This window comes from Dipodomys merriami, unplaced genomic scaffold (assembly GCF_024711535.1).
Source record: "Dipodomys merriami isolate MVZ:Mamm:240054 unplaced genomic scaffold, mDipMer1.0.p SCAF_112, whole genome shotgun sequence".
Classification (NCBI taxonomy): domain Eukaryota; kingdom Metazoa; phylum Chordata; class Mammalia; order Rodentia; family Heteromyidae; genus Dipodomys; species Dipodomys merriami.
The window spans coordinates 1,608,400-1,625,720 of record NW_027202405.1 but is presented as its reverse complement, the minus strand read 5'-3'; the positions used below and the strand labels follow the sequence as shown (position 1 = coordinate 1,625,720).

The window sequence follows — 17,321 nt, the reverse complement described above, 5'->3', positions numbered from 1 at the left end:
CAGGGATGAGCCACCAGTACTCAGCAAACAATGGAAAGGTTACGTAAGATTGATGAAGGGGGCTGTGGATATGAGCTTGTAGGTGTTTTTGAAGTTGCAATGATCAAATTCTATCAAAAATGATGAGATTTTCAAAAAGTTTTGTTAAGGTATCAATGATTAAAAATTTAGGATCAGGTGATTAAAATTTCAGCAAATAGAAATATTTGCTAAGGGGAGGTTCTGGAAACAAAAATATGAGTGATGAAATGTTGACATAGCTAGGGGAAATTAAAGCATATCTTTTCTACTGACCTTGATTCATACAGACATTACAACTTTATTGTTAAGTAAAGTTGTATATACCAATTAACTAGTTTCCTTACAGTTTTCCTGTATTTCCACACTTGTATTGACCATGAGAGGGAAGATGTTAAGCGTCCATACATTATCTATTAGACTATAAGTAAGATAGTCTTCTATACTTCCCTTCTAGTTTTTAGCATCTTCTTTATTCATGAAGAGAGACACACAGTAAATGACATTGCCTAATTACTCAGCCCTAATGTCAGCTGAAAAGAAGTACAAATTGAAGATTCTTCTATAAGCACAGAGTCAAGGAGAAGTAAATGTTATTTTTTGCATATCTTATATCTTAATCCCATCCTCTCTGGATCAAAACAACGGATTGTTATTATGAACTTCTGTGTCATTTTGTCCTTTGTTTCTATCTAGAGTGTGTCAGCTGTACTTTTTCATTAAGGCAAAGATGAATACTCAGAAACATGTTGTTTTGGGAGAGTCGAGGAGGTGGGAGAGGGAAGGGTTAGGAGAAAAACAAAGGAGGGAGTAGCAATGATCGACAATAAATGTACTCATTACCTTACTCATGTAACTAACCTGTCTGTACAGCATCTTTACAATAAAATAAAATTAAAAAAGAAAAAGAAAAAAAAACATTGTTTTGATTTCTTACCAGCTTATCTCTCTTTTCATGAGAGTCCTAATCAACCTTTAGTTTAGGCCCATTTTAATCCTTCTTGGGATGTTAAACTGTAGAACCCTAATTAAATTGGTGAAAGACTACAAAACAAAATAAGGGAGAGGAAGGATCAGTCCTGTTCGTGGCAGTTGAATTTTAGAAGTGATCTTCTCGTCTTGTTAACTTACAATAACAATGTCAGGGGAGATTAAAGGCTTTTGTCCCCATGGTCCCTCTGCTGGCTAGTGGCCTAATACTTTAAAGTTGAAGTTACAAGTAGTAGCATTTTGATGTTTCCAAACATTTGTATAAGTCGTAAGTCAGAGGTAACATGTTATATAGGACTTGTGGATTCAATCTCATGTTTATTCCATGCACACCAGGGACATACCTATGTACCCATAACACTACCGTTGGCTTTTATATGGAAAATTACTTCTGGAAGTGAACAGCCACTGGAGCCAGGCAACAATGGGCCATTTCTCTTCTCTTTACTGGAGAAATGGTTTCTGATGTTCCATTCTAGGCATTCTGACCACATCATTTTCTTCTTCTTTTCTAACTTTAACTTGTGAAAATCTCATGGGATGAGGAACCCATTTTGAGAAGTGTGTCACAGCAACTTTTGAAATGTAAGAAGCTAAGCAATTAGTGTCAGCTTTTCTCTTGGGAGAAAAAGATAAGAAAAGTTAATGTAGACTACAGAGGTAATAATGTAAGGAAGTTCTGAACTAGAAGTACATCATATAAATGATTATTTCTAGCAAAGGAACCCCGTCCTCTGTGGGAAGGCTTTACGTGGGAAATCTTTAAACTAGTAATAGTATATGACACTGCATTCTATTCAAATTGAGAGCTTAAAGAAGTCATCACAACTTTTTTTTCTGTTTTTATATCAAGTGTACTCCAAATGCTTTTGAATTTTTAAGTTTCTTGGGAAATTTACAAGAATGAAGAGTTTACCAAATGTAGTAAAAGAGGAAAAGAAAAATAATGCTCAGAGATACAATCTCAAGGTGTTTTGTGGATTTCAGAAGCTCATTGATTTCAGTTTTGTGCGATGTACACACAATTGGTTTCAGTGTAGGTTCAAAATGCACTAAACATGTAACTACCAGCCATCAATAAAGCAGTATATTCAGTGCAGAAAAAAAATGCAAGTCATGCCTGTAGAAATCCTCACATACATCCTGTGAGGAATTATGATCCCAATTTTTTAGATAAGAGAATCTCACAAAAACTATGACTCACCCATGGGTATGTGATGAATCAGTAGCATTATAGGGATTATAAATCAGATTATGGGATCATCACATCTATTGAACTTCCCAATAAAGTTAATTTATAAGAACAAAACCTTGAGGACATTACCTGATACATACTTGTGTACTGTTGCAATTTCAACAATTGATTCATTCAAGGAAGAGTCTACTGCAGACTTAATAAAAGGAGATGATGCTGTTCAGGCCTCAGGCTTTGTAGTAAGTCATTTCTAAGTCTCAATCTTCAGTTTCTTCATCTGACAAACCATGCCAATAAAACATATTGCAATACTGCATTGAAAGGAGGCATTTATTCAGGATACCCAACCGATAATACAGTCTTGGTAGCTGTTAATAGTAGTAATTGTGATTTTTAAAAAAGTAAATAAAACAGTTAATGAGAAGTTCTCATGCCTATAATCTAACTACTTGGGAGGCTGAGATAGGATCATGATTGAGGCCAGCCCTGGCCTCAACTGATCCTCACCTGATAGCTGGGCATACTGGCACACACTTGTAATAATCCTTGTTGTTATAGGAATCCTAAAAAGGTAGATCACAGTCCAGGTATGTGCCTGGACAGGAAGTGACACCCTATTTCAAAAGCAGTGCAGTGTAAAAGAGGGCTAGAAATGTGGCTCAATCGTATAGAACTTTTCTAATTAAGGATCTTGAGTTCAAATGTCAATACCTTAAAAAATAATAGTACCATGTCCTGAGACGTGTAAAGACATGAATAAAATTGTATTGCTATCATTAAGGACTTAACCGTTAAGTACTATATAATTTTATGTGGTAATTTTTTTCAGATATTTTAGAGTGTGGAAGCAGATTTTCAGGTCATGTCTGTATTTTGATTACTTTCGTTCAAAGATAGAGGTCTGAATAAATTCTAGCTATTTGAGGAGGCTATCTTGTCTTTTTTTTAAATAGATAATTGAAAAATACATAACTAATTTAAGGGAGAGAAGCTTGGCTTTTGAAAACATTGCTTTTATTTTTTTTTTTTGTTTTTGTTTTTTAATTTTTTTATTGTAGAGATACTATACAGAGGGTTACAGTTACATGAGTGAGGTAATGAGTACACTTCCACTTCCTCTTGAACATTGTTACCCCCTCCATTGTTTTCCCCCTACCATCCCGTCCCTCCCTCCCTTCCCCAAGGTTCTTTTTTTTTTTTTTTTTGATCGTGATTAAGTGATTACTTAATTTCCGGAAATTCACAGTATTGTGGAATAATGATGCTCATTTAAAGTCACAAGTTCATTCTAACTTTCCTGGAGCAAATTGTCTATCACAGTCTGTAATATATAACGGTGCTCATATGTTATATACCATATATGTGATCAGCAGCATGGGGATATTTAGTAGTGGTTCAACCAGATGAGTGGGAGTTCTTTGTTTCTTAAGTCCTGTTAGGAAAACATTGCTTTTAAATGGTCTTTCAATTGTTAATGGGTAGAATCAGTGTTAGTTATATATTATTCATACACATGTATCCAATTAGATTGATTATATTAAAGTAAGTGAAAGTTTTTCAAATCTAAGCATAACTAAAGTTTCATTTTTTCCTGTAGCTATTTTAAATAATTCTCTATACTTCTTGATTAAGAATCATGATATGTTTAAAGTGATAACCTTGAATATTTGTCTAATTCATAACCATGATGTAAACAAAATAGAAGCTTGTAAAAAATGTGAATTGTTAATTTGCTTATCCAATCTGTTGGGAGAATGAAAGAGATAGAGACTAAGAATGACCTATCAATCCAAGATAAACTAAATCTCTGTTGCTGGAAACTGACTTTTACATCAAATATTATGTTTATATTAAATAGGATTAAATGGATTCAGAAAAATTCCACTTGTAAATTCAATTGTATATTGATGTTCATGTGTTCTAATTTATTTATACCACCATCAACCTTATCATTAATTATCATCCGTTAGTAAGTAGTGAATCTGAATGTTTTAACCTTTAAATCTAAAATGATCTAAAATGTAGCAAAAACTTCTCAATTCAAATTGTAAATTCATTGTCCTTTTTTTCCTCAGATGATGAAACATGCTTGGAATAATTATAAACGCTATGCCTGGGGATTAAATGAACTGAAACCTATATCAAAAGAAGGCCATTCAAGCAGTTTGTTTGGTGAGTAGTGAATGCTTTGATTTCCTAGTGACAGTATCTCCTTTCCAGTTGCCTGAACGTATGGGTGGCAGAAAAGTTTGTATGATACAGTGATTCTCCAGGCTCTCCTTCTCACACCTGATGAAGTTATCTTCAGGTACTATATGGTGTGTCCTTCAGATAAAACTGACAGAATGACCTGCGTAACTTTAAAAGTATTCATGTCTATGACACACTTCTGAAGAGTCTGGTGTAATGGGTATAGAGTGTATGGTGTAATGGGTATAGAGTGTAATATCAGGATTTCTAGTGCCACAAATAGAAAATTCTTTAGTTGCATTTAACTGCATCCTAATAGGTAAAAGCTTTGTGTTTTCAGTGTGTGTGTGTGTGTGTGTGTGTGTGTGTGTGTGTGTGTGTGTGTGTGTGTGTGTGTGTGTGTGTGTGTGTGTGTGTGGTACTAGAGTTTGAACTTGGGGCCTCACACTTGGTAAGCAAGTACACTCCCACTTGAGCTATGCCTTCATCCCTTTTTGCTTTGGGTTGTTTTTCACATAGGGTCTTTGCTTTTGTCTTGGCCAGCTTCAGAACATAATCTTTCTATGTCCACCAATCAGGTAGTTGGTATTACAGATAAGTGCCACCACACCCCGCCGCTTGTTTTGTTGAGATAGACGTTCCCTAACTTTTTTCCCAGGCTGACTTCAAACTGGGGTCCTTCTATCTCTGCCCCTCAAGTAGCTAGAATTCTAACCATGAGATACATTCCCAGCCAAAAGCTGTGGCTTTATAGATAAGCTGGTCAAGGCAAAGGTTTCTGATGTTTATACCTGAAAAAGATAGTGAGTATGGATTAGGCCAGTTACTTGAACTTCTGTTTATCTGTTCTTGCATGCTGAATTAATCACGGCAGCAACCTTCTGTGATCAGTGTTGTGGATATTAATGTTCCTATTATGTAAGAAAACTAAACAGAAAGGTTTGATGGATTCCTCCGTCAGAGACCTACATAGTACCCTTTGTAATTAACTTGATTTCTTCCTAGCCTCCCCCTCAAGGATGTTTTGTTTTAAGATACTAGGACTTGAATTTAAGGTATCATGCTTGTTAGGCAGGTACTCTACCACTAAGCCACACCTCCAGCCCTAGTGTTTAACTAGTTCTTTTTGAGATAGTGTCTCACTTCCTGCCTAGATTTGTACTAGAACTTGGATCTTTCGATTTTAAGCCAGGAACTGGCCATGTTCAGCTCCCCATCAAAGCTGGATTGGCAAACAGGTATCTGTTGCGTCCTGCTTCAATCTGTTGAGATGGAAAGTCATAGATTTTTCTCCCTGGGAACCATAATCCTCCCATTCTTAAGCCTCCCAAGTCACTAGGATTTATAGACATGAGTCACCACTACCCAACAAGCCTTCAGATTTTGATATAAATAGCAGGATAAAAGGAATTCAGTTTTGTCCTGGGACAGCTGAATTCACTAATAGAAAACATGACTTCTTACCATGTAACTGTGAAATAATTCCTATTTGTACATGAACAGTTTTAGCTGATATTCATTGAGCACTTATTGTGTGCCAAGTGCCATTCATGCCATACACCATTTTACCGAATTTTTACACCACCATAAAAAGAAGATGGGAAAGATTAAAAATTAGAAGATCCAGGCCCAATCTAAGGATAATGGGTGTAGAGGAGCACCTAGAAACAGAAGTTAATGGTCTAGGAAATTTGTTTAACAGGATCCTAGCGGAGAACTTCCCAAACATACAAAAAGATAGGCCTATTCAGATACAAGAAGCTTTTAGAACCCCAAATAGACCAGACCAGAATAGGACATCCCACCGTCACATTATAATCCACACAGGATCAACCCAGACCAAGGAAAAGATCCTTAAAGCTGTCAAGGAGAAAAGGTTAATCACCTATAAAAATTAGAAGATCGATCGTGTAGCCTATGGTAATTTTTTAGTTTAGTACCTTTATTTTGTTTCTTTTCATTGAGAGTTTAGGTTATATTCAATGTTGTTGTTTACTAATAAGTTACGAATTACCTTTTGTCTTTTCCAGGTGTGGTCAAAGTGTTTATTGAAAAAAATTATTTTTAATATTTTCAGGTAACATCAAAGGAGCAACTATAGTAGATGCCTTGGATACACTTTTCATTATGGGAATGAAAGATGAATTTCAGGAAGCAAAATCATGGATTGAAAAAAATTTAGATTTTAATGTGGTAAGTTTCTTTTTTTTTTTATTGTGAAAATACTATACAGAGTAGTTACAATTACATGGGCAAGATAATGAGTGCATTTCTTATCAAGCATTGTTGCCTCCTCCTCCTTTGTTTCCCCTTCCTGTCCCTTTCCATCTCGCCGCCCCCCCCCCGCTGTGCCAAAGTTGTAAAGTTCATTTTTGACATAACATCTTGTATATCTCATTGTTGCAATGGGTCCAACTGTATCCCTATTTAAACAATTTGTTTTTCCTCTTCCCCTCCACAAATTATACCGACATCAAATACAGGAAAGCAGGGGTTAACTGTGGGGGAGGGACATACAAAGCAACAAAGAAATAATCTTATAAATGTGTTAGAAACAATTGCATGAAAGAAAAAAAAATTAATACATAAGATATGTATTAATACATAAGATATGTATTAGGGTTCATTTCCCTAACATCACCTTATCTGACCTTTTCTGCTTGACTCACGCATATACTAGTTATTGCAAATAAGGGAAACCATGGGACCTATGTTTCTTTGGGCCTGGCTTACATCACTTAATATAATTTTTCCAAGTCTTTCCATTTCCTAACAAATGGGGCAATGTCATTCTTTCTGATGGAGGCATAGAATTCCATTGTGTATGTGTTAATGTGGTAAGTTTCTAATTGAGTGCTTAAATTTCATCTAACATAAATATATTCTGTATTAGGGCAGATCATTGTATTGCAAAACATCCCTAGTAGAGACAGTGCAACTTAAATAGCATTATTATGTTATATTCTTGCCTTCACTTACTACACTTAATGTGTGTCTGGCTTATTTACTCATTCATTCTTTTTTGAGACAGGTTCTCACTATATAGTTGCCCTTGAACTTTCAGACCTTCTGCCTTACTCTCCTGAGTACTAGGATTACAGATGTGTGCCAACACACACAGCAAGAAATGAATATTTATTAAAGCGTACCTGTGACAAATACTCTTGTTTAAGTTCCACAACAATTCTATGATATGAGTACTGTTTTTATACCTTTTCCTATTACAAATTGAAGCCCTAGGGTCTTATTCTAGATTATAGGGCTTTGTTGGGCCTTTATGCTAACAGATATTTGTGACTCTTTGCTTGTGCTCCACACAGTGCACAGAGGACACAGCAGTAGTAAGCTTTCAAGTTTTTCCTATAAGTAAAGCTTCAAATTTGTTAGCCATATACTTAAATTTATACATACATACATACATATATATATATATACACAACATTTAAAAATGTTTGTTCTATATGAAAATTCTTGGATGCCCTGTTAACTCAGACCCTGTTTGCTCATTATTGAGGATAGGGGATACCTCTAGGTCTTCTTGATATTTTGATTGAGAAGGACTGTGTCTCCTCTAATCTAATTTAGTTAACCAGCATTTTACCTGGCAAAGTACCTGGTCTAAGAAAAGGAAGCCTGCTGGCCCTGGCATCTTTTTCAGTATTTACTTATGGCTGCATTATGGGTATTATTTTTAATCTGAGATTACTTTCCTGAGGTCCTAGGAAACTTTGTCTACCTGGTACATAGTCAATAATATCTATAAATCCCTATCACCAGTCACAAGAAATGTGCTGTATGTTGAAAACAGATCAGAAAGACGGGGCTCCTGCCCACTCCTCCCAGCTGAGGTCCTCTTGTTCTTCCACACACTGACAGACAACCCCAGTGTCAAAGAATTCAAGATTAGTAAAGTTATCTTTTGTCCATTGCTTTTCTCCCACTTTTCTAATTGCTAAGACTATCATGTTTCAGCAATCTTGTGGACAAGCAGATGAGTTGATTACTGAATGTAGAATGTTGATTACTGAATAAGGGAAACAGTATTCCAATACAAAGGGCCATTGCTTTTACTTTTCAAATAGTACAAAAAGTACAAGGAAATGGTAATGCATTCAGGTTCATAGAGTTCTGTAATTGGAATGACTGGTGTTCTGATATTACTGATAAATAAATATTTATTTATTTTGTCAATCATGGGGCTTGAACTCTGGGCTCTGGCACTATCGCTAAGCTCTTCAGCTAAAGGCTAGCACTCTACCATTTGAGCACAACATCACTTCTGGTTTTCTGGTTGTTAATTGGAGATAAGAGTCTCACAGACATTCCTGCCCAGGCTGGCTTTGAACTGCGATCTTCAGATCTCAGCCTCTTGAGTAGCTAGGATTACAGGTGTGAGCCACCAGCACCCAGCTTAGAAATAAATTTGAAAAGTGAAAGCAATGGCAGAAACTATTCTTTTGTCAAGATTATTCTCTCAGTGATAATTTTTTCTTTTTGTTCATTTTGTTCTGGGAATCAAACCTATGCTTTGCATATGCTAGACACAGGCTTGGAGCTATACCTCACTCTTTCTAATATTTGCCTCTGTCTTGTTATTATAAATAGATTATAGTATCAATAATCTCTGCTACCTCTATGAAAAAACATGCAGTCTTATCTCAGTTATCTTCTCTTCTCTCTCCCACTCTCTTCTGATGTCCCCCTCCTCAGCTGTGGTGGCATATGCCTATGATACTTGGGAAGTGGAGGCAAAAGGTTGACAAATTTGAAGTCAGCCTGAGAAAAGTTCGCATGGCCCTTTCTCAAAAACAAACAAAACTAAAGTGAAACACTGGGGAACCTAGCTTAACTGGTAAGGTGCTGGCCTTAATGCTCAAATGGATGGTGTTGGTGGTGGATAATAACTAGATTTATCCAAAATCTAATAAGAGTCAAGATAGTAGAGTTTAGTACTAGAACTATGACTACTGTCCAGGTCCCTTGCTAATCCATGCGTTGGTTGGCCTGAAAACGACAACATCGTTGTTCCAGACTTCCCCAAATACTTTATTCTACTTTCAAGACCAGTTGTGAGCAATTCTGAACATGGAAGCTAGGCATGGGAGTGGTTGTTGTAATTAAAAAGACTGAGCACAAAAAATTGTTACTATAACAAAAAGCTGGTGACTGGCCTCTGACCTCCACAAGTGTCACAAATGTGTTCTGTGGGCTACAGGAACCTGTAAGGAAGCAGAATAAGTATACTCAGGGATATTAACCTGTGTTGAAGACAACAACAAAAAAAGACACAGTAACTTGATTTTTACTTACATGATAAAGGGATTGAGATCTTGTTGAATGGTGACTAAGATTCCGACCTTTAAAGTTTTCTTGGTTTGTCCAAAGACCCGGAATAGCAAAAAAAATGATCCTTAACAGAAAGAACAGTGCTGGAGGAATATCAATACCAAATTTCAGACTCTACTTACAAAGCCATAGTAATCAAAACAGCTTGGTACTGGCACAAGAACAGATTTCAGGACTAATGGAATAGAATTGAAAATCCAGAAATGAACCCACAGACCTATAGCCATCTAATCTTTGATAAGGGAGCTAAAAAAATAGAATGGAAGAAAGACAGCCTCTTCAGTAAATGGCGCTGGCAAAATTGGTTAACTGTTTTGGTTTTCTTAATAAAAATTTATCCAAGCCAGGTGCCCGTAGCTCACGCATATAATCCTAGCTACTCAGGAGGCTGAGATCGGAGTGAGGATTGCAGTTCAGAGCCAGCTCAGGCAGGAAAGCCCGTGAGAATCTTATCTCCAATTAACCACCAGAAAACCAGAAATGGCACTGTGGCTTAAGTGGTAGATCACTGGCCTTGAGCTGAGCTGAAGAGCTGAGGGACAGCGCCCAGGCCCAGAGTTCAAGCCCTACGACCAACCTCCCCGCCCCCCCCCCCAAAATGTATCCAGTTAACAACTGTTAATGACAGTCTTGTGCTGTATTTTTCAAACTATATTTCTAATAATTACAGCTTGAGAGCTTTTATATATACATATATATATGCACCATACTTTGCCTTTTAAAAATGTAATCAATATGGTCTAGATGTGATAGTACTTCCCATATTAAAAATGGTAACATATATTCAGGAAAGCTATATTAATTTGCTCTTCTGATCATGTTAATAGATTTCTTAGCTTACTCCTCTCTAGTTGATCTTCATATACCACCTGTGAGAATTGGTCTTATATTTACCAAGTTATGCCCAGAGATTTAGTGATTATTTGAGAAACTGTAGACTTTTCTTTAAAAAAAAAAACTTTTTGCCATTTATCTGATAGAGAAACTTAGCATAAAGAGACAAAAAATATTTCATTTTTATGGATAGCATGTAATATTTCATCTTAGATACATTATTGTTTATATTTAAATTAATACATTTTCCCGAGAACGTATTTTAATTACCAATCCATAAGTATTGTGGAACAAACCACATAAAGCAGTTAATATATCAAAATTTATTGCAGTAGAAGAATAAAATGAAATTGAAGTCGAAATACTATTATTTAAGGTTCTTTCCCGTGGTGTTCTTAAATATAAATAAATCTTACATTGAAGAATAAATTTATTTGTATGCAAAATATTCAATTTATATCACTTGAGAGTATAAAGTAAATGCTTTTCGCTGGTTTACACTGTCATTAACTAAACTCATTTTCTTTTCATGAAAGCATAACAAGTTGATTGATTTTGCATATTTTGTAGTACAAAGTTCAAATGGCTTTAATAACTGGCTTAATAAATCACTGAGATAATATGCTTTCTAGAGTAGGAACAAAAGCTACATTGATGGAGCTCTATATTCAATTCAGGCATTCATAGGGTAGAAGCTTATAGGTACTGAAGAAAACTCTTAAGGATAGCTTCTGTAGGTGAGTTTTTTAAATTGTAACTAAAATAGTCTAAGGCCCATTTGTGTTTACTGATTATTCATTCACTCATTATTTCCAAAGTACCATCTAAGGACTAGTTACTTACCCTAGTGGAACTTCTACTCTAGCAGGAAGAAATCAGAGCACCTAACTAGAGCTGATCTAAGGGAAAAAGGACATAATTTAATGAGTACCTCATACATATTAGTTGTTCCCTATAGGTAATTCTTGTGTAATATAGAGTAAGTGGTAGTTTTCCCTATTTTTAGATGCAAATATGTTTCATTTTTCCAAGATTATGCAAGTAAGAGCTGTGGTTTGAACAAGCTTTGGCTAACTACCCTGTTTTTGTTTATTGGAAAGGAATTACAGGTGTTGAGAAATAACGTGGGCAGCTTGAGCAGTTGAGTCCTCTGATAATATCATAGTGTTCATTATAGTTTGTCATTTTTTACATATTCAATAATGCTTGTGAAATGTAAGAGAAGTTATCTACATTATCCTACTTCTTGACTGAGGATAGCCTTGGAAAGCAAGCTGACATGGTGCAAAGGGAAGTTACTGTATCATATTTTTAGTTAAAAATAATCTGTATTGACAGAAATCATCTACCTGTTTTTACCTAACCTACTTCTAAAACAGATTGATACTGCCTCTTGCTATGGGAAGAACATTATTATAAGGACAAATGACTAAGTAGACATTTCTTAATTCAGTTGTGAGTTGCTGGCACCTTAAAAAAATTATATTGTACACCTAAGCCCTACAGGAAAATACTGAAGAGAATCTTCAGTAACAAATTTTATAGAATGCTTAGAACATTCTTCCAGATAACAATTTCTTCTATGAACTCTACAAATGCTATATTAAAACCATTTTTAACATGAATACTGAGATAAAGTACTGACTTGGTAAGGAAGGCAAGGTTTGGCGAAGAACAAAGGATAGATGGCTAGCTAGCTGCTGTCACTAAATAGCAATGTGTTGAACTGTGAGCTTCATCTAGAACCTGGACTGTGCCTTTAATTGTAATGATTATCAAATAATTTGGATAATAGAGGTATTAGCAGCAAAGGTTATTTTCTGCTTTTTTTAACTAAAAGTCCTAGATTATGTACTTACCCAGTGGGAATGCACCATATTTTTCATTCCAATGAAATAAAGCTAAACAAACTATAGGAGTCCCTGTCTGAAAGATGTTAATTTGACTTTAAAAAACAACCCTGTGAATCTCCTCACATGGCTGAATGTCTACGTGGTTTGGATCTAGAATACCATGACATGAAAAAAATGACTTTTGCTTTAGCATTACTCCTAGAAAAGGTCTGATTTAGAGCAGCATCATATCCCAGTGGATATAGAAAATGAATATAATTATTCCAGAATATAATTCTGTTGAATGGGATTATTCAATATTTTATAACACTGAGGAATACTTTCTAAATACAGGCAAGTCTTAGGCAGTTCCTGTCTTGGAAGCAGTGGCTTCGAAAAGTCTCATGTTGGTTCCACATACTTCTCAGTAAGGTGTAAGAATAGTTATCATGTATATTAGTAGTGGAGCATTGTTAGTAAACATAGTTACCACATGGGATTGTAATGGGGCAGGGACTATAAATGTAAAACATAGTCATCACATTGATATGCTATTAAGTCTTGCTTGTTTCACCTGTCTGATAACATGCTTAAAAGTTCATTGCTTAGGGTTTGGCCCCCCAAAAAGTAAGAAGTAATTTCTGATTTTATGTACTTCCAGTTCACACTTGAAACCAGATGCTCAGAATTGAAATATTTCTGAAAAGTTCTTCTCTATGAGCTCTTTTTCAAGTTATATAGAATCAGCACATAAAACCATTAAAGCCATGGAAGGCAAAGGAGGATGGAGGGTTAGATTATGTTGCTAGTTCTAGACCAGCCTGGGCTACATAGTGAGATTTTTAACTCAAGCAAATACAAAAATCAAACAAAACAAAGGTAACAAATTTTAGGGCAAGTTTCATTTTAAATGACTACACTAAGGCTTGAAGTTCCAAATAAACAAATGATCTGTTCAATGTCTCAGCAGTTCCTCAAGCAAAAGGAAACTGTAGCTGAATTTCCTGCCAAACCTCTCTTACTCTTCTAGTAGACCTGTTGTTTTGCTTACTCGGGTCTTTCAAAACAATTTTGATCAGTTGTTTACAGAACATAATTTAGAACTTTCTCTTGAGTTGTTTAAAATACTGTTTTAGCTAATGGGAGAAGGTTGCCCTTCTATGCAGTAGTATTGAAGCAGATTTTGAAGAGTTTGCTTTTCTGTCTCTCTGTTAGGGGTAGAGTCCAGGTGTTCATGAACTCAAAATAAGCTGATAGGAACACAGACTATTTATAAATTTGTACTTTGTTCGATTTTAGATGTCGTTACCACTTTAATCTTAGGCTTTTGCATATTTGTATCCTATGTATATTTGCATATTTGTATCATTCATATTGCATATATTTGTATCAGTTGAAATATTAAGACAACAGATAAAGGTAAGGTGCAAGTGAGTGTTAGATACTAACAGATGTGAAAACCCAAGGCAAAATTATTTTCATGGTTTGTGTTACCTCCTGATTGTTGGTATAAATTTAGTCATACTTCCTATTTTAATAAATTTGAAGGATATGTTTTAAATCCTTTTTTAATTCTGTGGTCACTTTGGGAGAAGATCAAAAGGAAGGAGCAAAGTTTCTCTAATCTTGACCTTTTTTTTTGTAGGTAGGTCTTGAGCTAGAAAATTGCAACTTACACTGATAACATTCAGTGAGGGGTGCATGCAGTTTAATCTAAAGGTTAAATCTGATCTCAAACTGACACTCAGACTATACTAGAAAGCCACAGATAATTTGTGGCATATTCCTGTAATGTGATCTGAAAGTTCTAAGGGGCAAGTTAATTTCACTTGAAGACAAACACTGCAAAATTCTTAGGGTTAGAGTAAGCTACCTCAGATTTGAGTATTACAGGCTGCTTCATGTACATGTGGCTTGTTTCTCCCCATCCCTTCTGATGTTAGGGAAAGTAAGTGGAAAACTTTAGAACCCCTTAAAAAATTACATGATTAATAACAGGAAGAATGTATTCTTGTTTTTTTCTTTCTTGTGATTGTTTCTAACATATTTATAAGATGATTTCGTTGTTGCTTTGTATGTCCCTCCCCCATGGTATAACCCCTGCTTTCATTGTATTTGATGTTGGTATATTTTGTGGAGGGGAAGGGAAAAAACAAATCATTTAAATAGGGATACAAGTGAACCCATTGCAACAATGAGATGTACAAGTTGTTATATTGAAAAAATGAACTTTACAACTTGGAGGGGAGAGTAGGGGGGAAGATGGGAAGGGATTGGAAGGGATGTACAAGTTGTTATATTGAAAAAATGAACTTTACAACTTGGAGGGGAGAGTAGGGGGGAAGATGGGAAGGGATTGGAAGGGGAACAAACGAGGAGGCAACAAGGCTTGATAAGAAATGTACTCATTACCTTGCCCATGTAACTGTAACCCCTCTGTACAGTATTTTCACAATAAAAAATTTTAACCCAATTATTTTAATGGATATTAAGCCAAAGTTTATAAAGATGGACCAAAACCCCCTCATTATAGAAGTTTTTTAACCAGAGATGACATAAACAATATCAAGCCCCCCAAAAGTTAATGTGGTTGCTATATTCAAAAGAAAGACATTTTTGGCAGTACTGGGGATGGAACTCGACCCCTTTTGTTCTACCACTTGAGCTATGACCCCAGTCCTTTTGTTTTCAGAGTGTGTTCTTTTTTTTCAGAGATGTTTTCATACTTTTGCCCTGGACAGCCACAAATTTGTCTTCTTTCTTACCTTTGTTTCCAGAATAGTATGGATTACAGTCATGTTACAACACATTTTTTGAGATAAGGCCTCACAAGCATTTTTACCTGAGTTGTCCACAAACTACATTCTTCCTGTCTCTGCCTCCTGAGTAGCTGGCATTTCAGGTGTTTATCACCACACCAGGTCCCTCAAAAGAAAAATTAGCCATTGGGAAACATGAAGATCATAGAAGATGAATATTCTGGTTCGAAAGTTCATGGCTGAATGTTATAGTTCTCTGGTTTGCAATAACAATATGGAAGGTAGACCTGAGTTTATTTAGGCTGTGCTAATACACATTGTTAATTTATCTGTTGAGTACCTTCCTTTTCTCATGTATTGTGCTTAATACTAGACATTCTGCATCTCATAGTCCTTACATGTGGTAAGGACTCATAGTAAAGAATGCTTTGTTCCTTTTTACTAATGATAAAACCAAGACTTAGAGAATTGGTGAGTACTTAGAATTCACATTAAAAAGCTGCTGCACCCAGCCTTCCATCTCAGATCTTTGTAATTGCAGATTTGGGACTGATTATATTCTGCAAATCAGTTTCTTACAGTAAGAGAGTTCTGATATTCTTAGACCATTCTAGCTAATGGCCTGTAAGGAATGACCTACAGTGTCCAAAGTTTAATCCTCTGTTCTAAAAGATAATATAGCCTAGCATATTAAAAGAGTTCAAGTTAAAGTTTCTAAATAATTTAGCTTTGCAAAAAAGGGTGGAGAAAGAATTTTATGCTGGGAATTCAAATGTAATTCTAGGAAGATGGTGACTAGTAAGAATTACTGGTGGTGATATGACATTCCTGATTGAGGCTTTTAAAAAACAAGGACACTACAATCACTGGGAACTTGTGTGAATCATTAACAAGCCAGATTGACTTTCTACTCTAGCTCTGTAGACTTTTAGATCCATGAAATTCAAAGTCATAGGGACTGACCTTGAACATAGTACCTCACACGTTATAGTTCAATACCTTACAGACAAAGCACGATAAATAGGATTTGGGTTCTAGAATATTCACCGAGCTGGATCAATATAACTGATTGGATTACTGCATTCAGTAGGTAACTGATGCCTTGCTAAGCATATTTCTGATGGCATTTGGCATACTTCAGTCCTCTACCTTATGGTAATTTTTATCAGAGGTCTATAGAGGATTCTGATTATCTAAAATTTTCATAAGAGAAAGAATGCATATATAATTAACACATGCCCAAATTAACAATATAAAATTCATATGAACAAGCTTTAATAAGCTTAAAAACTTAAAAGAGACAAGTGAAAATTTAAAGAAATATGATGAGGATTTAAATGCATTAGATTTTATTATTAGACATTATTAACTGTTAAAATAAGAAATGTAGTTGTGTGAACCAAACTAAATGAGTACATTCTCTTTGCCTTTTCTTATCAGTTCCTTTGTACCAAAGCTATTACCAATATTTATATAATCCTTGTTTAGAATGATATACTTCAAAGATAAATTATACCTCCAGAGTACTTTTAATTAAAATGTCTTAGGTATATGTTTCAAAATTTGAAGTATAACTAAACAAACTTACCACATGGTCTTATTTTGATGTTTTCAGCCTAAATTTGAACTAGTACTTTTCTCTCTAAACTTGTTTTCATATTCTTTCTTTTGCAGGAAATATTTTGCGATTTTTTTTTAGATTTAGATTTAATTCAGTTCCTTATGCTTTTTCTTTAGAGAGAACATGTTGGAATCAAATAATTGAGTCTCTTTTTTCTGGTAATATTTTTTCCCATTAACGTGGAGACTCACAGAATGTGAGGACTTGGTCAGTCTTCACTGTCACAGCTCCTGCACCTGGGACTGAAACTGACTGACACAGAGTAGTTGCTTAAGATCAAGTGGTTTTTTTTTTCTTGCTTGCTATTGTTTTTAATGTACTTATAATGTACTATGTGATTTTTTTTTGTTTCTTTGGTATGTTCCTCCCCCATGGTATAACCCATTTTCACTGTATTTGATGTTGGTGCCTATATCTTGTACATACACTTTTCTAATTTGGGGAGGGGAAGGGAAAAAACAAAATGCTTAAATAGGGATACAGGTTGACCCATTGTAACAATGAGATGTACAACACACTATGTGGCAAACAAACTT

General features: G+C 35.3%; 1 protein-coding gene across 1 annotated transcript in view; it reads left to right on the top strand.

Moving 5' to 3' along the window:
- The window catches only part of Man1a1 (mannosidase alpha class 1A member 1), a 164,298-nt gene that overhangs the window by 37,803 nt on the left and 109,174 nt on the right, over positions 1–17,321 (top strand). Inside the window, exons 3-4 of the mRNA XM_070015342.1 lie at positions 4,279–4,375; positions 6,471–6,586. Coding sequence (XP_069871443.1) covers positions 4,279–4,375; positions 6,471–6,586 — 213 coding nt within the window. The remainder of the gene's footprint in view (positions 1–4,278; positions 4,376–6,470; positions 6,587–17,321) is intronic.